Source organism: Balaenoptera borealis (assembly GCF_965194805.1).
Source record: "Balaenoptera borealis genome assembly, chromosome: 5".
NCBI lineage: Eukaryota > Metazoa > Chordata > Mammalia > Artiodactyla > Balaenopteridae > Balaenoptera > Balaenoptera borealis.
In genome coordinates this window covers 94,116,815-94,139,820 of record NC_138862.1, presented here as the reverse complement: position 1 = coordinate 94,139,820, position 23,006 = coordinate 94,116,815, and the positions used below count along the sequence as shown (strand labels likewise).

At 39.7% G+C, this 23,006-nt stretch overlaps 1 protein-coding gene and 1 long non-coding RNA gene across 2 annotated transcripts in view; one reads left to right on the top strand and one right to left on the bottom strand.

Moving 5' to 3' along the window:
• NCEH1 (neutral cholesterol ester hydrolase 1) overlaps window positions 1-12,708 on the bottom strand; it is a 65,667-nt gene extending 52,959 nt beyond the window's left edge. The window contains exon 1 of the mRNA XM_082394156.1: window positions 12,390-12,708. Coding sequence (XP_082250282.1) covers window positions 12,390-12,539 — 150 coding nt within the window. The 5' untranslated portion in view covers window positions 12,540-12,708. The remainder of the gene's footprint in view (window positions 1-12,389) is intronic.
• A 41-nt stretch (window positions 12,709-12,749) lies between these two features.
• LOC309629799 overlaps window positions 12,750-23,006 on the top strand; it is a 29,426-nt gene continuing 19,169 nt past the window's right edge. Inside the window, exons 1-2 of the long non-coding RNA XR_014245221.1 lie at window positions 12,750-12,792; window positions 20,955-22,973. This is a non-coding gene — a long non-coding RNA (uncharacterized lncRNA). The remainder of the gene's footprint in view (window positions 12,793-20,954; window positions 22,974-23,006) is intronic.

Below are 23,006 nucleotides of genomic sequence, written 5' to 3'. Positions count from 1 at the left end.
TAAGCCCATGGACTCCAAAATTTTAACTGCACGAAGAGGTTTTTAGTTCTTGCTGTATACCAGTCACTGTGCTAAGAATTTTATATACACAATCACATTTAATCCATATAACAAGCCTTGAGGGGGCACTGTCATTATCCCACTTTTATAGATAAGGAAACTAAAGCTTAAAGAGTTTAAGTAACTTGCCCAATTAGTCTCACGACTAGTAAGTGCTAAAGTCATGATTTAAGCCCAGTAGCCGTAGCCAACAGCAGTCCAGGTGAAAAAGATCTACAGCTGTATAGACATCCACAAACCTGAGAGCAGTAGCAGATTGACAAGAATAATGGTGAAAATTAAAAATAAAAAAACTGCATATTACTATTGGAGTATACTGTAGACAACTGCCAAAAATCAGACTTGGACCAAATATATTTCTCATGTGACAGGAACCGTTCCAAGTGTTTTACGTATTAACTACTGTGTGATGATGATGACAAATGATAAAGCTCTGTACACATTATCACATGCAATCTTCACCATAACTTTACGGGCTAAGTATCATGACCACTTACTAGATCAGGAAACACATAGGTTAAATATACTCTTCAAGGTCACACAGCTAGTATAGCTCAAGCCTGGATTTAAGCACAGGTCTTCTTAACCCCAAAATCCATGCTCTTAAACACCATGAAAATGGACCCCCAAATTTAGCAAATACACCATCAGTATCATGAGGTTCAAATAAGGATCTATAGTCAATTAAATATGGGACTCACTAAATATTCTCTCTTTAAAATTCAAAATACATGTTAGTATGGTAGGAATTCTGAAATGTTTCACAGTTAAAAAAGAAATCCTGATTTCTTTAACTCAGCATTTCCTAGTCTTATTTAATCATGGAACACTTTTCAATGTGTAACATATACTAAAACCCTCCAGGACTAAAATGTGTAAGTAGTACATAACACACTCCTTGCCTTCGTGATGCTTGTTCAATGTGGATTACACAAAAGATTTTAGAATGGAGTGGGCAAGTGACAAGGAGAGGAAGGCAGACTGAACAATCATAACAGGAAGCTGTGGAATACAGTTGAAAGGGCTGCGGAGTCCAGCAGACCTGGTTCACAGCCAGCCTCCCAGGCAGTCATGTGTTTGTGAACAAGTTACCCAACCTTGCTGAGCTTCTGTTTCCCTTCTCGTTAAGTGAGGACATTAACTGCCATTTCACAAGGTGGCTGTGTTTATTATTCAATAAATGGATCCATTATTATGCAGATATCTGCCAGTAAACTTATTCTATTAAAAGCAGATCATCTTTTAAAAGCAAAATTGATTTGTCTTGCTAAGAAAGTCAAGGAAGCAGGGATTACTGCTGCTCTGGACTTGCTTCTAACAGGGAAGAACTATGCCATGAAATGGCATAAAGTAGGAATAGTGAAATAAACATCTTGCATTTTAGAAAAGTAGACTTTAGAATGGTCAAGGAAAAGGTAATTTGTGTCCTAGGGCAGAGTAAATATTATGGGACAGGAAGCGCAGAAGAGTGTCGGTCAAATTAATTTCTCAGGGGGCATTCATCAATTATCCATTGTGGAGGAAAAGAGAAAAGTAGAATGATACCAAATGAATGTGAGAATTTGCTAGTGATCTTTTAAGGAGATGGCCTGTAATTATAACTAATGTTTAGCTAGAAACACATGATTCATTACAAATTCAAAAACAACCACAAATCTACAAAAATATTATGAGGAAGTTAGAAACCCAGAAAACAGCAAGGCTTGCAAAAAAAAAAAAAAAAGTTGCAAAGGACAACAAAAAGCCATTTGGGGATAAATTCAGAGTCAGAAGCACAAGAAAGCACCAGGTCTGCCCTTTGGGGCAAATGGAGTAACACAGAGGCTTGAAAGAAAGCAGAACTATGAATTCCTATTTCCTCTATCATGAATGATCTTCAAGCCTCCCCTCTCAAAAACCCAAAAAACAAAAGCCCTAAAATAGTAAGAGAAAAATTGTCTATGATAGGTGAGAAAGCTTATGATTTGGTGGGGAGCTTGTACGTAAAGAAATATCAACATTAGGAAAGAAACATACGAGGGCCATAAAAGAAAAACAAAATGCTAGCAGAGTGTAACGGAGAGAGAAATTAGGATTGACTGGGGAAAAAGAGGAAGTTTCCAAAAGAAATGATTTTTGAGTAGGTGTTGAAAGACATGTGGGATGTTGGCTAAAGTAAGAAGGTGGGAGGGCATGTGAGGCAGAGGTGACAACAGGAGGACAACTGTCAGGATTATCATGGGAACACTGTGAGGCTAGATTCAGCAGCGTGGTACCAGGTTGGAGCAGACCCTAAGTGCCAGCTAAGGAACTTAGTACTTTTATTTGGCCACTATCCTAGGGAACAGGGATTCCGCCTGGAGGTGATGGATGGAAGCTGGTTCCCTGGAGGGTTAACAGTCAAATCTGGGCAGAACAGGGAGCACAGGAATCACTCCATAACTTTGCGTTGATTATGCTGACCAATGCAAGTCACAAAAATGCAGGCTGAGCATATGTACAGATTTGTCTGGGAATAGTTCTGGTTTAAAACGGTTGTCCTGGCATGATTACTAACAGCAGCCCCTATCACTCTCAAAAATGTCATGGTTTGGACAATAAATTATGTGGCTACCTAGGTATATGTAACTCGGGGACCGTATCTTTGTGTTTAATAGCAGTAATAATAAACGTGTATTTAAATAGTTACAAACTGTAAGGAAGAGAGCTTCCCAACTGGTAGGCTGCTAATGGGTTACAGATGGGCTATAAGATATTGATGGTTAGGTGTTTTACAGAGGTAAAAACTTAAAACCATTTTTTATAACTATTCAAAATTTATCAGAGTTGGCATTCTCTTTGAGAACCATTTGTATAATTTTCTTTCTGAATCTTGTGAATTCTGTCATTCAAGCCCTTACAGATTCCCCTGGTATTTCCTCCACTTTTTCCTGGCATACAAAAGTCATCAAGTCTCTGACATGAAAAAAGATTGGGAAACACCAGTGTAGATTAATTTAATGGTAGGAGCTCAAAAAAAAGTCAAGGTACAGTGTAGTTGTGATAAAGTTATCATGAGCATTCCCACGTGCATGGCCACAGCTATGAGGGGCCTGTCAGAGAACAAGCACCAGGGACAAAAACGGGCAAATCCATCATGGAGGACTTTGTTTTCAGGTCACCCTGGCCCAGCAGTGAGAACATGAAGTTAAGAGACTAGGAATTTTTATTCTAGTTCTGTTTTGCCATTATAACTAATCATGTGACCTTGGGGATATCATCGACCCTTTCTGAACCTGTTTCCTCACTTGACAAATGGAAGTAACTAATGCCAGCCAGTTATTTATTGTAAAAATAAAATGAGATGCTGTAAGTGAAACCCTTTGTAAAACCTGGAGTGCTATATACATATACGGTATAACAAAAAATTATGTTCTTTAGGGTCTCATTTCTACGAGGGTTAGCTTCCTCCTCCTCTTACTGGTGAGCCTCTGGGGTTTCCTTGGTAGGATCAACAATCCTCCTCTCCCCCCACACACATTCATTCCCACCACTCCCACCACCACCCCTTCACTGACCTCTGCCAAATCCATGTCTCGAGCCCAGCTGTCTCTCTCTCTCTCACTCCCAAGCTCTGGTCTTGTATATGCAAACTATTTATGACCACCAATCCTTAAACCAGTTCCACGGACACTTCAAAGCAAGGTGCCAAACTCTATTACCTTCACCCTCAGCTACGCTCCTTTTCCTAATCAGGGTCATCATCACCATTCACCCAGTTACTCCAGAGTCTGTCCCAAGAGTCATCTTTGACTCCTTTCTCTCCTTCACTCCATATTAACCTCCCACACCCCCTCCATCAGCAACTCTGGTCAGCCTCACTCCAAACCAGTCCCATTTTATTAGTTCATGCCCTCCCCTCTTACCTGGATAATTGCTTCCAAGTGGTCTTTTGCCCTCATTTGGTTTCTTAAACTCTAGTCCCTATACTGCCACTGAGAAAGACTGTTCTCAAACACAGATCTGAGCATGTGATTTCCCTACTAAAAATCTTTTTCAGTGGCTCCTTTCTTGGCCCACAGAGCCCTTCATTACCTGGCCTGTGCTTCCGTCCTACCTCATCTCTCTGACTTCTGAGTTTTATGCTCCAGCCACTCTGAACCACTTTTAGAGACTTAGCTTGTACCATCCTCTCCCATTGGAACAATCCCTTTGGCTGGAATGCCCTTTTCACCCTCCTTTCTCTCCCTCTTCTCTTCCCCACCTCTTCCACTCAGCTAGCTCTTACGGAAAGTCAACCTAGCACAATGGTTGAACTCTTGAACTCACAGTAAGGCAGGCTCGAGTTGTATTGTGACTCCACCTCTTATAAGCTTTGTTATCATGAGCAAGTTACTTTTCTTCACAGTTCAGTTTCCTCCCTTGTATGATAAGGAAAATAAGAACGTCCATCTCATAGAATTATAGCATGGATTAAATGAATTGCATGTAAAGCACATAGCACAGTATCTGGCACAGAGTAAATGCTGAGTTATATCCTTAATAGATGTTATTTTTACCATAAATGCTCAACCTTGAGAATTCACAGTAGATATCAATGTGAAAGGGAGACATCTGTTCCTAATGCCCAGGTCAACATTAGATGTCCTTTTTAAGGCTCCTATAGCAACCCACAAATGCCTCCATCATAACTCTTCCTCTATCAGTCAAGTGCACAATCTGTAACTGTCAGTAGGTTTATCTCCCTTCACTGGACTGTAAACTTCTCCAGATTAGGTGTGTGTTTTATTCTGTTTCACCAACTCCTAGCATTAGGGTTCAGTTAATATTCATTGAATTAACGATGACTTCTGAATTTTAATTTTGTTAAGGATAGGATATTAAAGTAGGATTTTAATTTCATTTTGGAAACACTGAAAGATAGTTAAAATTTCATAATAAGACAGATTAGGTAGGGGATATAGCTAGGTTTGCCACTTGGAAATTTAATTATATGTCTTAATTCTTTATAAATATAAATGAAGAAGAAAATAAGCGATAGTTCCCATATAGTTTCACTTGGCAGTAAAAGTAAAAATATGCTCACTAATTTAAAAGAAGTAATTGTGCATTAATAGAATGTTTAAGAACAATTAGTACACTTTCACACCTCACAGAAATGTTTTCATATCAAGCTCAAGCCACATGTTAGAAATAGGATGTCCCATTAAAATAAAGTAATAATAATGGCATTTCTGTGCTCAGGGCCATATTCGTAGAGTTCTGGGAAAAATAAAAAGGAAAATTATAAATTAGGTATTGTCTTACACACTTGTAGCTGATTCAATCTGACCTTGATATTTGATTGGATTCACCGGCAGGTACTGTCTACCGAGACCAACTCATATTGAGCACTTGTCAGAACTAATGCTGATTAAATACTGTGCCCTTAAGCTATTCTTAAAGCCATTCTGCTGCCAGGTGTTTAAAGAAAATCCCATTAAATAAGCTAAAAATTGTGCTTAGTGAAATCTCTAATTTACATGAAGAAATATGTATCAAGGCAAATATAGAAGGCAGTAGGCAAAAGTTATTATTTACTAATGTTTTAAAGTTAAATTTACGAGGCAGTAGTAAACATTCCAGCTCATGAATGGTTATAAAAAAGGTTACCAAGTTGGAATTCTGCATGGCATCCAGCTGAGCTGTCATTTAAACCATACCCACACAGTCCAAAGGCACATGCACAGAGAATTCAGGTGAGGTCACATTAGATTTCAACAAGTTTGGAGATATTTTACGGGATGAAAAACCTTGCTCAACTAGTCCAAAAGCACTGCCATTTATAAGAAATAAAGTCAGCAGAAATACCAGGTTCAATAATTTCTCTTTTATATTATGTCATCAAAAAGATACGTAGGGTAAGAACTAGACAGCTAGGAAATAATCGAGGTAAGACAAGCCACACTCTGGCTCTGAATTCTTTTGAGATACCATTATTACCTTTAGTCACCATCTTTATCACCCCTCTGAACTGTACATAACCACTCCCTCCTATGAGCTTCTGAAAAACTTGTCAGCTCTTGCCTTTTTTTTTCACATTTTATTTTATTTATTTATTTATTTTTGGTTGTGTTCAGTCTTAGTTGTGGTACATGGGATCTTCATTGCAACATGCAGGATCTTTCGTTGCAGCACGTGGACTTCTCTCTAGTTGTGGTGCAAGGGCTCCAGAGCGCATGGGCTCTGTAGTTTGTGGCACACAGGCTCTCTAGTTAAGGGGTGGGCTCAGTAGTTGCAGCACATGAGCTTAGTTGCCCCGCAGCATGTGGGGTCTTAGATCCCCAACCGGGGATCGAACCCGAGTCCCCTGCATTGGAAGGTGGGCTCTTAACCACTGGACTACCAGGGAAGTCCCTTGCCTTTTTAATAGCTGTATATTAACATGGCTTCTCATCATACTAGGCTGCAATTTGTTGTAGGTCAGACTCAAACAGTAAGCTTTCAATCTGTGTTACATCTAAGTGACTGAGCGTGAAGCCTGCTATCGTCATAGCTGTCAAAGGATCCAGGATGTGTTTTTAAAAGAAATGTATATATAGGGTTGGCCAGAAGGTTCTTTCGTTCGGTTTTTCCATAAGATGGCTCTAGTAGTGCTAAGTTGTCTTTAACTTCACTCGAAACAATTTTGTTAGATTGTATTGTGACAGCTGTCATATCAGCGTGCATTTTTTAAAAACTTATCAAAATTGGTGAATTTTCATTTTAATATTGAAGATGGAAGAAGAAAAGGAACACTTTCAGCATATTATGCTTTATTATTTCAAGAAAGGTAAATATGCAACTGAAACATAAAAAAAGATTTGTGCAGCGTATGGAGAAAGTGCTGTGACTGATCAAACACGTCAAAAGTGGTTTTCAAAGTTTCATGGTGGAGATTTCTCACTGGATGATGCTCCACGGTCAGGTAGACCAGTTGAAGTTGATAACAATCAAGTCAAGACATTAATTGAAAACAATCAATGTTATACCACATGGGAGACAGCCGACATACTCAAAATATCCAAATCAAGCACTGAAAATCATTTGCACCAGCTTGGTTTTGTTAATTGCTTTGATGTTTGGGTTCCACATAAGTTAAGTGAAAAAGAACCTTCTTGACCATATTTCCGCATGCAATTATCTACTTAAACCTAACGAAAACGTTCCATTTTTAAAACAAATTGTGACGGGAGATGAAAAGTGAATACTGTACAATAATGTGGGATGGAAGAGATCGTGGGACAAGCGAAATGAACCACCACCAACCACACCAAAGGCTGGTCTTCATCCAAAGAAGGTGTTGTTGTGTATATGGTGGGATTGGAAGGGAGTCCTCTATTATGAGCTCCTTCCAGAAAACCAAACAATTAATTCCAACAAGTACTGCTCCCAATTAGACCAACTGAAAGCAGCACTGGACGAAAAGCGTCCAGAATTAGTCAACAGAAAACACATAATCTTCCATCAGGATAAAGCAAGACTGTATGTTTCTTTGATGACCAGGCAAAAACTGTTACAGCTTGGCTGGGAAGTTCGGATTCATCCCCCATATTCACCAGACATTGTACCTTCAGATTTCCGTTTATTTTGGTCTTTACAAAATTCTTTTTTTTTATAAATTTATTTTTTATTTATTTATTTTTGGCTGCATTGGGTCTTCGTTGCTGCGTGCAGGCTTTCTCTAGTTGCAGCGAGCAGGGGCTATTCTTCGTTGTGGTGTGTGGGCTTCTCATTGCGGTGGCTTCTCTTGTTGCGGAGCACGGGCTCTAGGTGCTCGGGCTTCAGTAGTCGTGGCACGCAGGCTCAGTAGCTGTGGCTCACGGGCTAAGTTGCTCTGCAGCATGTGGGATCTTCCCGGACCAGGGCTCGAACCCGTGTCCCCTGCATTGGCAGGCGGATTCTTAACCACTGCCCCACCAGGGAAGCCCCAAAATTCTCTTAATGGAAAATTCCCTGGAAGACTGTAAAAGGCACCTAGAACAGTTCTTTGCTCAAAAAAGATTAAAAGTTTTGGGAAGATGGAATTATGAAGTTGCCTGAAAAATGACAGAAGGTAGTGGAACAAAACAGTGAATACATTGTTCAATAAAGTTTTTGGTGAAAATGAAAAACGTGTCTTTTATTTTTACTTAAAAACTGAAGGAACTTTTCCCCAATATTTTTGGGAATTCCCTGGCAGTCCAGTGGTTAGGACTCGGCACTTTCACTGCCTTGGCCGGAGTTCAGTTCCTGGTCAGGGAACTAAGATCCCACAAGCCATTCAGCACAGCCAAAAAAAAAAAAAAGAAAGAAAGAAATCTATTTTCTTCATAGAACAATTACTAAAATATTAATCACATTGATATGCATTGCACATCAATTCTGCTTTAGAAGTAGAAAACCTACTACAAAAAAGTTTTTAATTTCTTATTCCATGTTCATTGTAGAAAAACTAGACTATACAGATAGGAAAACTGAAGATATAATCTTATGGCCCAGAAAAAAACCACTATATTTTAAATTATATCCTTTAGCTCTTTCTATACATCTATATATAGATATATAAAACTATGTTTTGATAAATAGATATTTTAAATGGGATAACAGCATATATGTTGTTTTGTAGCATTTTCCCACTTAACACACAGTACAAATCATTTGTAGACCATTAAACTTTATTTTTACAACTTAAATTTTTTTACTGCATAGTTTCCAAAATATGGGTTTACCATATTTACTTAATCTCTTATTGTTCTTAAATTCTTTTAAATAACTGCAAAAAAAAGAAGAGAAAGGTTGCTGAATGTTCCCTCATATTTCTCATAAATGGCAGTGCTTTTGGACTAGTTTAAAAAGATTTCTGTACCTGTGAAATATTTCTATCTTTATAGCTACAGCTTTGACTATATGTATAATTACTTAAAATATATGCATCCAGAGGGATTTCTGGGTCAAAGAATAAATGCTTCTACAGCTTCTGATGGATATTGCCAAACTGCCGTCAAAAAAGTTGTTAAAATTTACATTTTCTCCAGCAGTGTATACTTCTCAATATCTCTACCTGTACTGGGATTACCATTTTTAAAAAATCTTTGCTTGCACAGCATTTTGAAATGTCTTCAGAACCTCCCCCAAACTCCCTCCTTTTGTTCTTCTAGTCTCCTGCTGCCCAATCTTCATCTAAACCTCTCTCCACTGTCCTTCCCAGATCTATTTTTGTGTTTTCCACTGCTCAAGTCTTACAATGGCTTTGCTATAACACTGAAAGTTGCCTAGCTAGTATTTTATCCCCTTAGACTCTTAGAGCCAAAGTATCAACCAACAAATCTGATAAACGAATCCATGCTAATGTTAAGGGGCTCATTTCCAGCCACATGTGTGAAATATAACTCGAGCAGTTTAACAAAAATATATTATCTACATCAGCAGTGCATTTTATTTAACTTACAGGGCAGTGGTTCTCAATTTTGCTGCACATTGAAATCACCTTGGGAACTGTTAAAAATACTGCTGCCTGGGACTCATCTCCCAAAGATTCTGAATAAATTTGGTTTATTGTGTGACTTGGGCTTTAGGATTTCTGAAGCCTCCCTAGGTGACTCTAATGTAGCATCTGTGTTTGAGATGACTTAAGAAAGATCCTAAGTAGTTTCTTCTTACGTAATACTGGAGGATGCCAAGGAAGAAAATACAAGGAACATAATCTCAATAATCTGACTCATCTGCAGAAGATAAAGGAGATTAGAAGGGGCAGCTAGGGGTGAATCATTTGCCAATGACAACAGGATAAGAGTAGCATTCACTTTCTTGGCCCTGCGGCATCTTAGTTCCCAGACCAGGGACCGAACCCGCACCCCCTGCAGTGGAAGGGCAGAGTCTTAACCACTGGACCACCAGGGAAGTCCTGAGCAGTCACATTTCTTGATGCTAGGCAGGTGCCTGCTGTGTTAGGAAGTAGGCCAAGCCTTATCTTTGAAGTATTGATAGCCTTTGTAGTTAAGCTAATCAACTCAAACGAAAATGATTTGGGTAACAAATGTTATGCCATGCAATTTAGTGACAGCATTCCAGGTTTCATTCCAGGAGGTAAACTACTTCCAGTTTGCATTTGCTTTATTGTTTCAACAAAGTTGGGCAGTACCACAGATTTTCCCCACAAGCCATAGTGGCCCTTTGGGACAACTGTTAGAAGAATAACTACAACCAGTTCTAGCCGCTTAAATACATTATAGCACTCTTACAAAGTAGCTATTAGCCCTATTTTACAAGGAAAGCTGAGGATCAGAGAAGGTTAGTAAATGGGCTGGCCTCAGAGCCAGCAAGTGGCCTGGCTGAGGTGGGATTCAGGGAAGCATGACTCTTAACTTTAACAGTCATATTCTATTTACTACCAAGTGTCAAACCATGTTTTTCCTTTTCCCCAGGACAATTTGAAGTGACAATGGTAAATTGCTTTCCTGGGTAGAATATGCTTCCTTGTGGTCTGAATGATCTTTCTGATATTTTACAATTCAGAAGACAAGTGATGAGAGCCACTTCTGTGCTAACCCACCTCCGGCCACAGTGTCAAGTAAGGACACTCTGTTACCTTATCTATCTCTGTGACCCGGCATTACAAACATTATCATTCCCAAACACCAGCTGAGAGCATACCCTGCAGAGGACTGTAAGATCCAAAGGCCTTAATGGGTTGGCTGCTTCGATGGGGAAGAAAAGCTTTTTTCCAAACCTGGCTTTTCCCAAATCACTTATGATAGGGAAGATTTCCTTGGTGACCAGAAAAGGAAGAATAATTTCTGTGGCCAACATAGTAGTTTGACTCTTTTTTTTTTTTTTCTGTTTTTCTTCTTATTATTATTAGTCATTATTCTTTTTATTGTAGAGGGCCATTTAAGCCACCCAGGTAAATACCATTGTACCCTAGAATCTTTAAAGGGTTTTACTCCCCAGCTACATAATTTCTGGAGGAAGAGAGTGATTGTAGGGCTTCCTGTACGAAAATTGCCTTTCTTGGAGCCAATGCTAGAGAAGGAGATGGTAATTCTTTCACCACGTCAACACTGTAGTAAGCAAGAGGTCAGGAAGAGGCTCTATAGCCTCAATGGGCCCTACCTAAGAGACAATAGGGGACTTAGGGGTGGAGAACGATGCTGGATTCGAGAAAAGCAAAGTCCTAGGAATGTGCTACAATACCCTAGTTAAGGGACTTTTTGATAGGACAAAGCTTCAGAGACTATGTAATCCTACACACAATTAGTACGGACAGGGAAAAGGAACATCGACCCTCTAGGAAAATCACGTGTTTTTTTTTTTTTTTCTCTCTAGTTGTCATTCTTGAAAGGAGTTTACCAAAATAACCCGAGATTAAAGCCCAAGGTTGGGGGAAGGGAGGAGACTCGGTTTTGGAGGAGGGTTAGGAGTTTAGATAGAGCAGGATGCTTAGAAATAATGTTCAGTCATAGGGCTCAGCCTTGACTACAGATTGTAGTTTAGATTTTAGATTGTCTGGCACTAAAAATAATGCCTCTTACATAGAATAAACCAGAAAGTTACATTTTCCTGTCTACGGGGTTAAAGAAATACACACCCATGACACAGTAGAGAGAACCGTCACCCTGCCCGGGTAAGCCAGGGTATCCTGGCTCAGGCAAAGGTTATCTCCTCGACAGTTAAAGACAAACTAAATTCTGCAGGGCAGGCAGGAAAGAAATGCATCATGCAAACACCGGCTGCCACTGCCTCTCCAGCCAGCCAGGTCTCCTGGCCGCTTTTCTTAGGCTGAGGTGATGAGTGCCACGCATGAAATGCGAGATCTGTGCTGTTCCCCAAGTACTTGGAGGAGCCCAGCCTGCTGCCCCCGGGAATGGGGGGCTCCACTGTCGGGGACATTGGGAGGTCACCCGCGCCCGAGTCTGCTTTTAAGGTGGCTGCACTCCCAGGAACCAGAACCCGTTTTCCCCAGAGCCTTCCTAAAACATTTAACTCACTCTCTGCCGCCCTCTATAGGAGAACAAAAATGGAGGAGGGGTGGTTTATAAAAGGCTGGAAGATCCGTTTCTGGCGCTGCAAACCAAGAAAGAGGGGGGCATTTAGGAAAGAAGAAGGATTAAACAATCGTCAAATTCTATTCAAGAACTTCACCTTCTCCATTACCAACACAGACTACGAGACGCACATAGACCTAACCCGCTGCTAGCAAGGAGGCGAATGCGACACCCTGAAAATGTCAGCCTGAACCACCTTAAAAAGCGATCGCCTCACTGCGTTAGAAGAATTTGTATTCTCGTGGGACAAGGTCCGGAAATTCTGTTTCCCCCTTTAAACATTGCTTAAGAGAAGGGAGAGAGAATCAGCGCTGGGCTACGTCTCACCACTTGCTGTGCGCTCCGGAAAGTGGCGTCCAGCAGCATCAGCTTCCAGGGGTCGGACACGGAGCTTGGCAGGGGGATGTAGATGTAATAGGCGGCCAGCGCCACCAGGGCGGTAAGCAGGACACACGACGACCTCATCCTCCCCCGCATCGGCTGGCCTGCCGGGTTGACGAGGAGGAAAGGGCAATGCCACCAAAGACCTCAGGCAAGTTTCTGCAAGGGCCAGCCGCTCATTCACCGGTTTCTTACATGTCCAGGAGCCAATCAGAGGCGGCGTCGGGAGGAAGTCGGAGCGCTGACGTGCCCCCTCCACTGTGTCCTTGCAAAGTGTTGCAGACACTCCAGGTTTGAGAAAGCTCTGGGGCTGTGCTGGGCGCAGAACAGCGGACTCCGGAGGACACAGGTGTGTATTGCACCCTTGTGACCAAGGGCTCCCTCCTGAAGGTTCCCAAACGGAAACATGCCCGGAATAGTTTCGGTGTGATGAGTTTCTGTCTGTCCAAAGCACGTGGGCCAGTCTGACTCAAAATGGAGTCCTATGTGAGAAAGATAATAAAATGATAATGATAAAAATCCACTGTCTTCAGCCAGATTTGCAATGGAATGTAAATTCTAGCTGTTATGTGGTGAGAGAAGGTAACAAATTCTTATAGCTCAAGCAATGCTAAGCCAGTAGTACATCTAGCACCCAAATCTTGGTTTCCAGATCTCATTCTCCAATAAAAGGAACCATGACTCTTTGCCATGGCACCGTGGAGAAAAGCCTGATTATAGGGCTGGGACAGGTAAAGTACAGGATGAACCTGTTGTTCTGTAAGATAGAAGTGCTAAAAAATGATGGGAACTGGTCAAAAGGACACAGGTGGCAGCTTGAAGGGTCTCCTCATGGCTAAAGCTGGGATAATTTTAGCATCAAAATAAATAATAATGGATTACAAACCATTGAATAAAATAAATATCTAGGAGTCTATACTAATATAAATAAATAGGGAAACACCACGTGAAAAAAATTCTTTCAAGTGGGTCAGTGGTAACAGAAAAAGCATTTGAATCCATATTTCCTATTAAAGATGAGGGGAGGGGAGGGGATATAGAATGAGAGAGATAAAGGGGGGGGGGGGACTTCACCAGCAGAATTACAACCAGAGATCCAGAAGGAAAAAACTGGAAGAACTGTTTTAAGGAGGTGGTTAGAGAATAACTCCAAACTTATTGATCGAGGCCTTAAAACACCTGGTACATATACTTTTGCAACTTAGTATAGTAATTTAAATTTAACCTAATCCAAAGTAATGAAATAATCATAAATTTGGGACTGAAAATGATATTCTTGGGAAAAGTTGTCTTCCTATTCAAAGTTTGGAATAAGACATTTATATGAAGGGTAAACTTCAATGATGTTTCAAGCATTCAAGTTTGAGATCATCATTTTATCTTTCTTTGTAGTTACTAGTTAAGCATATAAGTCTAAACAGAAAGAGATATATAAGTTTGTGAGTGAATGTATGTGCATAAAGTTAAAAGCTAATCTCTACGGGTGATTACAAACAATCCCAGAGCTACCAACCAAATTGACAACTGGATTGATTCACATAATTTTCTTTCAGGTAATCTGTAAAATAATTCAAAGTTTTACCTTGTAGACTTTAATATTTTCTTCCTGGATTTTGATTATATTCATAAAATCATAGATCTTAGAGCTGATGACAAAACAAACAAACAACAACAACCCCACACCTGACCCATCCTTCCATCTTCAGCCAGTAGTTACAAGCTTGGTTTATAGATGAGTCATTTGAGGCCCAGAGCAGCTTGTTCATAGTCTTCTAGTTTGTAAGTGATAGAACCAATATTCATTTCTCCTGCCTCTCAATGCTGTGAGGCTTCCCTTCAGCAGTGCACTAAGAAATAGAAACCAAGAAAAAACAAAGAAACCACTATGATTCTCAGTGCTTCTTCTGTAGATCTGAGAGTCTTTATAAAATGAAACCAATCTGAGATAAATTTAAACACCTTCATCACTTGTTTCTAATACTTCATTCATTCCACAAATATACCTGGTCCACACTAGGAAATAAAGGAGTGGGGGCAAGGCAGTAAGGTCTCTGCTCTTTTTGATTTTGCGTGCTTGGTAGTGATGATAGTTGTGGGGTGAGAGTAAGGAAAGTAGAGAAAGGAGAGCCAAACAATAGATAAATGATAACAATTAACAGGCATGGAACGCTAACCACAAGCCAGGTTCTGTGGTTAACACTTTGAATGTATTAACTCATTTAGTCTTCACAACAATTCCTATGAAGTATGTGCTCTTCTTATTCTGAAAACAGAGGCACTGAAAGATGAAGTGCTTGCCCCAAGTCACCTAGGTAGTGGGAAGTATAGCTGGGATTTGAGCCCATGGAGTCTGGCCCTTGTGCTCATGTGCTTTACTGCTCAACCCTGCTGCCAAGTGGTTAGGACTGGGAAGAAAATAGAACAGGGTAGTGTGATACCTTGTGGCTGGTTGCTGCTTTAAACTGGGTGATGAAGGGGACTTCTTTAAGGAGATGCCATTTGAGCTGACAGATGAATGACTAAGGAGACAGCCATGCAGGAATCTAGAGGGTGGGGAACAAGTGTAGAGGCCCTGAGGTGTTACCAGGTCAGGGAACAGAGAGAGTGCTGGAGAGGTAGGGGTCATGTGCAAGGGGCGGTAGAGCAGGCACAGTCAGAGAGGTAGCACGGATGCAAAAGGGTGGATCGTCTAGGACTGTGTGGGTCATGATAAGGAGGTGGCATGGGAAGCCATTGAAGACTTTGCAGCAGAGGAGCAAGAGAATTTGATCTGTATTTGAAAAGAAGCACTCCAGCTGCAGTGTAGAGAACAGGAGGCTTTTTCAGTCATCCAGATCAGAGATGATGGTGGCCTGGAGGGGCAGTGTTAACGGTGGGACAGAGAGAAGGGGCAGATTTAGAATACATTTTAGAGAAAGGGGAGACAGGACATACTCACAGATTGTGAAGGGTGATAAAAGGAGAAGAGTCAATAAAATGCTCTGCTTCTAAGGAAATAATGTGTGATTTGATGTTTAGGCAATTGACGTTTCTATTTATATAGAATATCTTAAATTAGTTTTTATTAAGATCTCCTAATTATATGACATAGTAATATCATTGCTTAACAGAATTTTTACTTTTATTACTTGAAATAATTTACCCAAAATGCCATATACTACGCCATGTGAAGTGGGCTTCTTCATCTAAGGACAAGCAGAACTTTAGTTCAGCAAACACTTACTGAGTCCTGCTGTCTACAAAGCACTGTGGTAGGTGCTGTCATGATAAAAATGGTCCCTTTCCCACAAAACAATGTCCACTCTAGTCAGAGAGAAAGTCAGATAAACTTTTTATTATTTGAAATATACAAATTCCAGAGCTATAGAGAGGAGGAAATCATGAGTAGATCTGTTCTAGAAGAGTGAGGAGTAAGAAGACCTACAAGAAAGGTGATGACGGAGCAGATTGGGCAGGTTGGACAGGAGTGTGCAGGTGGATATTAGGTAAGATCATCCCAAGCAGAGAGGAGAGCACACACAAAAGTCCTGAAATGTGGTATGAGCTGCAAGCAGTTCAGGTACTTCTCGGGCATCAAATGCAGGAAGGTGGAGAGATTAACCTGAAGAGTTAGGCAGAGGTCATGCGATGCAGGGCCTGGTGGGTTGTGCCAAGGAGTCTGAACATTATCCCCTAGGCAGTGGGGAGGCACTGGATGATTTACGTTAGATCTAGTGACAATGGAGAGGGTATGCGGCCTGGAGGAGAGCAGGGGAAGCTGCTGGCAGTGTGTCACTTCCAAGGTGTCCGAGAAAGAGGATGCTATTGTAGTTCAGACTTGTATGAAGTGTTGGTAATGGGGTTGAAGAGTCCGAAGAGATCTAAGAGGTAGAATCAAAAGGACTTGGAGAGGGAGGGAAAAGGTGATTTCCCAGATTTCTTGTTGAAGCAACTGGATAAAGAATGGTGGAAGAGTAAAAGATTTGAGGGAAAATGACAAATTCACTGGGGAGTATTTGGGTTTAAGGTTTCTATGGAACATCCAAGAAGAGATATTGAGTAGACTCCTAGACATACAAGTCAGGAGCTCATGGGAGAGGTCCAAGCTAGAGATGTAAGTGTGGGAGTCTTCATCCTATAACTGAAGCCCTGACAGTGGAAGAGAGAGAAGCTAAGAGCTTGGGAAGTGCGAGGAAGAAAGCCAGGCCTGAGGGCCTTGGCATTTACTGATTAGGAGAAGGAAGAGGACAAGTTGACAACAGAGGCCAAGAAGAAGTGGTCAGAAAGGGGACTGTCTGATCTAGACAACTGAGTAACGATGGATAGTGAAAGTGAGAGAAAATCATTCAGAAGTTAAATTTATGGAGTTTCCTAACTGGATTCTTGAAAGGGGAGAGAGAGGATGGAGTCAATAATGACTTCAAAGTTTCTGGTTTCAGTAATGTCATCAACTGACATAAGAAATACTGAATGCAAAGCAGGTTTGAGGGTAAGATGATGAGTTCAGTGCTGTGACCTTTGATTAAGGTCAAAGCTACTACATGGTATGTTGAAGAAAATTAGTTTGTGAATTACTGTATTTATAATGTATGTGCCTAATTTTCATAATCCCTCTACTGATTATGGTTTGAAGCTCATCCTTGATCTTGCCAATTGTGACATTATACTCACTTAAGACAGAAAACCTCGGCTTGTGTTCAAAGAACAAAAGGAAGTTTTTCTTTTTTCTTGCAACCATCCTATTACGGTATCATCCAAAGATCTATGACTTCACACACACACAAGAATCCAGCATGGACCAGCCTATGGCAACTTCACAAAAACAGCCATGACGCTCCTTGATCAGGAGCATCATATTGCCTCCTCTTCCCATCATAAACACACAACTCAGCGACCACAGCGACGTCCAATCTCCCAGTTTCCTGGATCTTGCCCTCAGTAATGTGTTAGCTTCCTATTGCTGTTGTAATAAAGTAGCACAAACTGAGTGGCTTAAAACAACAGAAAGTTATAGTCACACAGTTATGGAGTCTAGAAGTCTAAAATCAAGGTGTCTGCCATCCATGCTCTCTCTGAAGGCTCTAGGAGACAATACTTCCTTGCCTCGCTCATGCTACCTTCTGTGGTTGCTGGCAATCCTCAGCGTTCCTTGGATTGTAGATGCATCCAATCTCTGCCTCTTGTCTTCACATGACTGTCCCCCTGTGTACAGGTCTTTGTGTCTCATCTTCTTATAAGGACATCGGTCATATTGGATTAAGGGTCCTTTCTATCTCAGTGTGACCTCATCTTAACTAATTACATCTGCAACAACCTTATTTCTAAATGAGGTCATATGCTGAGGTACTGGGAAGGAAGAGAATTCGGGAAGGGTGTGTGGCACTATTCAATCCAGTACAGTACCCGAGTCACATGAGTAATGGAAGCACATTAGCTGGGCATCCTGCCCCTTCCCCTACAGTGGCTGTGCGCGTGGTTCCCAGGCCTCCTGAGACAGTTTGGGCAGTTCCTATACAGGTGATGTTCCCCTTGCTCATCTTCTGAAGCTCAGTCTTTTGTCTTTGGACTGACACCTAATCTAATAACTAATTCAGACTGATGGGAATAGGGGTGGGGTGAGGGTAGGGGATGTATAGGAACTTCCCTTATGATTGACTGACGGCCTCTTGGAAGTAATACTTCCTTTGCTTTCTAACTCAAAACTGTCTTGTTCAGATTTCAGGCTGATAGAAGAAGAGTATATGTGGGGAGGATCATGGCCAGTGGTGATGGCTGTTTGCAGAAACATGGCCGTGGCACTGCTCAAAGAATCTACACCGTGCATGCGCGTTCACATGCACATACACACACACACACACACATCTTCTAAAATAAGATCGAAATTTACAAATCAGAAGGTAAATAAGGTCAGTAGAAAACATGTGAGACCATTTTTTAAAACCAGCATCTGGTCAGCATTAGCTCAGGTACTGCCAAAGGAGAAAGGTACTCAGCAATAAGATACAAGTTGGGATCTTTGACCAAAGGTATTTCTCGTTTAAAGTCAGGCACATTCCATTTTCTAAAAACTTCTGTGCTCTCCAAGGAACTGATTGTTATTAAGGTGTCCTTGGTGGATCTATCCACCGGAAAAGGTGTGACCCAGGTAGATGACTGGGCATGGTTGTTGGTCCTGGGGTGTGTCTGATGGAAAGTGGTGAGTTGGAAATCAGGGCTCCAGTCAATCACCTGTGAATTTGAATATAATCTTCAAATAAATTCCAAAGTTCTTCCCAAGCCTACCAACCTTGGCTGGTCCGCTTCTGCCTACTCTGTAGCTCACCTAGTACCCTCCTCACCTGTCCTCTATGCTGCAGCCACACTGGCTTCTTTTCAGTAAGTCAGTTCTACGAAGGCTCTTCTGCCTCTGGGTCTTTATTTGTGTCATTCTGTGCCATTTCCTCTACCTGGCACTCTCTGCCCTCTACTTTTCATCCTAGTTGGCCCATTCTTATTATTTAGGTATCTGTTTAAATGTCACTTCCTCGGAGTGACAATATCTTACAATGTTAAGCATGTAATACATTTGGACCTTGAAGCTTGTCGTAGAAGCACCTTCTGTAACTGCTACCTGATCAGTTAGCAGTTAAGACTCTTACCTTTCTCACAAAGCCAACTTAAATGACCTACCTCTGGGTAAAGGGGATGAGTTAGACAGAAAGTTATGTTATTGGATATTTGTATCCTGAAGAAACCTGTTTTAAAGTAATTTTCAATATTTCTGAAATACTAACATGATTTTCTTATTTCAGAATCTTGTTTCGGAAAGATTATTGAATATTTGCCTGCTTAAAAGCTAGCCTTTTAGTAGGGTTCTGGTTAAGTATCTTTTCTCCATTTTCCATTTTTTTTTCAGATTTTCAGATTGATGCAAACAACTGTGGGTAACACATTTAAGGCTTATATTCCTTTAAACCCTTCTCATGATTTCATAGTTCTTGATATAAAGTAGCTCCTTCCATTTTATGTGTGCATTCAAGAACCAGATATCTTTTCATGGTCTATGCATGAAACTATGTAGAAAGGAATTGATAATATTTAAACGTATATAATATCACAATATGTTACAATTCCCTTATTATCTTTGGACATAGATGTCATTTATTTACAAAATCTGTAGACATTTACCGATGACCTACTAAGTATTGAACACTGTTTCATTCTTGGGAATGGGACAATATCCCTGCAGGGAAGGAATTCTCAGTCTAGTAGGAAAGAAAATAAATAAACAGGAAAATAAACAGAAGAAAACTTGCTAAGTGCTATAGGAGAGGTGTAGAAAGAATATCTGAGTAGAAGTACACAGACAAGGGCAGAAAGGCATATGCAAGCATATCGTGTAATCAAAGGTTTGGGTGCAAGAGCATGACACTTTCAAGGAGCAACTTCTGTTGATTTTATGAATCATATAAACAAGTCTGTTTTTAACTGAACTACTGGTGGGACCTAAGTTAGTGATTTACAATCATAATTCATTTCAGTGATTTAATTGCATTTATGTAAATCAATGATAGCATAATCAGTGTATACTTCTCAGGAATAAATGATTTATATTGATAAAAATATGCTTTGTAATAATTAGCTATTAAAAATGTCTACTGGCAAAGTAGTCAAGATGACATTTTAATTTTAGCAACTAGATATGTTAAAAGTAAATCGAGTGAGCTATGTACACAGTTAGGTTTCTCTACTGCCTCATGGTTTTTAAATACTCATCTTGGAAAAATAAACGATTGGTTAGATCTATTGGGCATTTACTTTTGTTAGTTCTGTAGCATATTCCCAGAAAGTTATTCTTTTTAAAAATTTGAATGCAAAATTAAAGTTATTACCTACTCCGGTGCCTGCTCTAAGCCCTATATCCAGGTCTCTTCTCAGTTCTAGGCACATAGTTGAAGTTCAATAAATGTTATAGCTGGTAAAGTCTAATATTTAGATCTGACAGGCTGACTGTGAAAAAGAGATCATTAATAGGTAAGAACTTACATATGCCATCTTATCAATTGTTTCCTGGATGTTTTGCAATTGCCTTGTTCCTTTCTTCCGCTCTTGCTGCCTTCCTTTGTGAATTAATGATTTTCTGTATTGGTATGCTTTTATTCTCTTCTCCTTATCTTTTGTGAATCCACTTTAGGTTTTTGCTGCATGGTTACCATGAGGCTTACATAAAATATAAACATAACAGTCTATTTTATGCAGGTAACAACTTAACTTTGATTGCATACAAAAACTCTACCCTTTACTCCTCCCCTTTTATGTTTTTGCTGTTACAATTTACCTTTTTTTAATATTGTGTACTTATTAACAAATTATTGTAGCTATAGTTATTTTTAATACTCTTCTCTTTTAACCTCTATACTAGAGTTAAGTGTTTAACACTCCACCATATTACAGTATTAGAGTTTTCTGAATTTGACTACATACTTACCTTTAGCAGTATGTTGTATATCTTTATATGTTTTCATGTTACTAATTATCATCCTTTCATTTCAGCATGAAGACCTCCTTTCAGCATTTCTTGTAAGGAAGGTCTAGTAGTGATGAATTCCCTCAGCTTTTGTTTGTCTAGGAAAATATTCATCTCTCCATTTCTGAAGGACAGCTTTGCCAGGTAAAGTACTCTTGGTTGGCAGTTTTCTTTCTGCACTTTTAATATATCATTTTACTCTCTTCTGGCTGGTAAGATTCCTGCTGAAAAGTCTACTAATAGCTTTTTGAGGGTTTCCCTTTTTCCTCTCTGCTTTTAAGATTTTCTTTGTCTTTGATTTTTGACACTTTTATTCTAATGTGTCTTGGAAGAGTTTCTTTGATTTTGTTTAGTCACCTATGAGCTTCATGAACTTGGATATCCAAATCTCTCCCCAAATTTGAGAACTTCTCAGCATTATTTCTCTAATTAAGTTTTCTACCCCCTTCTCCCTCTCTTCTCCTTCTGTAACAGCAATGATCACAAACTGATCCTTTTGATGGTATCTCATAACTCACATAGGCTTTCTTTCCTCTTTTCCATTCTTTTTTCTCTGTTCTTTTCTGACTGGAAAATTTCAAAGTTCCTGTCTTCAATGTCACTGATTCTTTCTTCTGTTTGATCAAGTCTGATCTTATGTTCTCTATTGCATGTTTAATTTCATTCATTGTATTCTTCAGCTCCAGAATTTGTTTGGTTCTTTCTGATGATTTCTATCTTTTTGTTAAATTCATTTTGTTCATGTATTGTTTTCCTGATTTTGCTGAATTGTCTTTCTGTGTTTTCTTGTAGCTCACTGAGTTTCCTTAAAATAGTTATTTTGCATTCTTTGTCCAGTAAGTCAGAGATCTCCATGTCTTTCTGTTCAGTTACCAGAAGATTATTGTGATTTTTTTGGTGGTATCATGTGTCCTTGATTTTTCATGTTCCTTGGAATTTTTGTGTTGCTGTCTTCTCATTTCCTCTAGTCTTTACTAAATGCTCAGTTCAATGTGTCTCAAATTTTTTTTTTCTCCAATGGAGTGTGGGAACTTCTCTGCAAACATGGACTTCCACAAAGGCTCTTTGGTTTGTGAGTGATTGTCCAAGTCAGTGTTCTCTAGGGACTCCCAGATCTTGACTGAGAAAAGCTGGAAATGGTTTATGGGTCACTGCAAGGTCCACAGTTGGAGTCAAGGTTTGTCTGCCTATTACCTGACACAGAGGTTGGCAAGACTCCTCCTGGGTCCCTTGACATATGATGCGGGGACCCACAGCCCCCTCAAAGGCACTTCTGTCCGTGGATGGATGCTGACTTTTTTGTTGCTGGGGTGGGAGGGAAGACAGAAATGAGGGATATCTATGCCACCATCATACTAATATCAGTGCCCCCACCCTTACAAACAAACAAACAAACAAATAAACAAACTCTTGAAACCAATAATTAAAAGGTAAGGGAAAAAATTGTTAAAATGTGCAGGATTTTATTTTTTGCTTGTGCATGTGTGTCATTAAAGGGGGAGTTTTACAATTAATTCAGCAAGTTGTAATTTCAAGACTCCTGAAAAGTGATTCAACTATTGCAGCATTGTATCATGTCAACTCTGTTTTAGGATTTTTTTTCCCTCGAGTTTGTAACTCAGGTATGATAATTTGCTACACATAGTAAAAAATATGGTAGACTTTTGATACATTTGTTTAAACATTTAAAATTTCTGTTATTTTAAAATTTTTATCAATATAAAACTCCATTGATAAAAATAAGTACATTTTAACAATGTTTATATTCATGTAGCAGAAAACACAGGTAGTAAAGAGACACATAGGAAAATGTTTAACCTTCCAAGAGTCAAGGAATGTAAAATAATTTCCAGGGTCCTGCTTTTCCTCCAAAAAATTATAAAGTTAGAATACATCATACAGATGTTGGGAAACGTAGGTAAATAGACAGTATCCTGTTTCCTTTTATAAATGATGCTATGAATCTTTAGAAAACATTCTTTAGTAAAGATTAGTTATCTACATTTTTTTTGAAAACACCTTGGAAACTATGTAAATGGTTTCTTGTAGAAAAATATTTATTTTAAAGTAAATACATA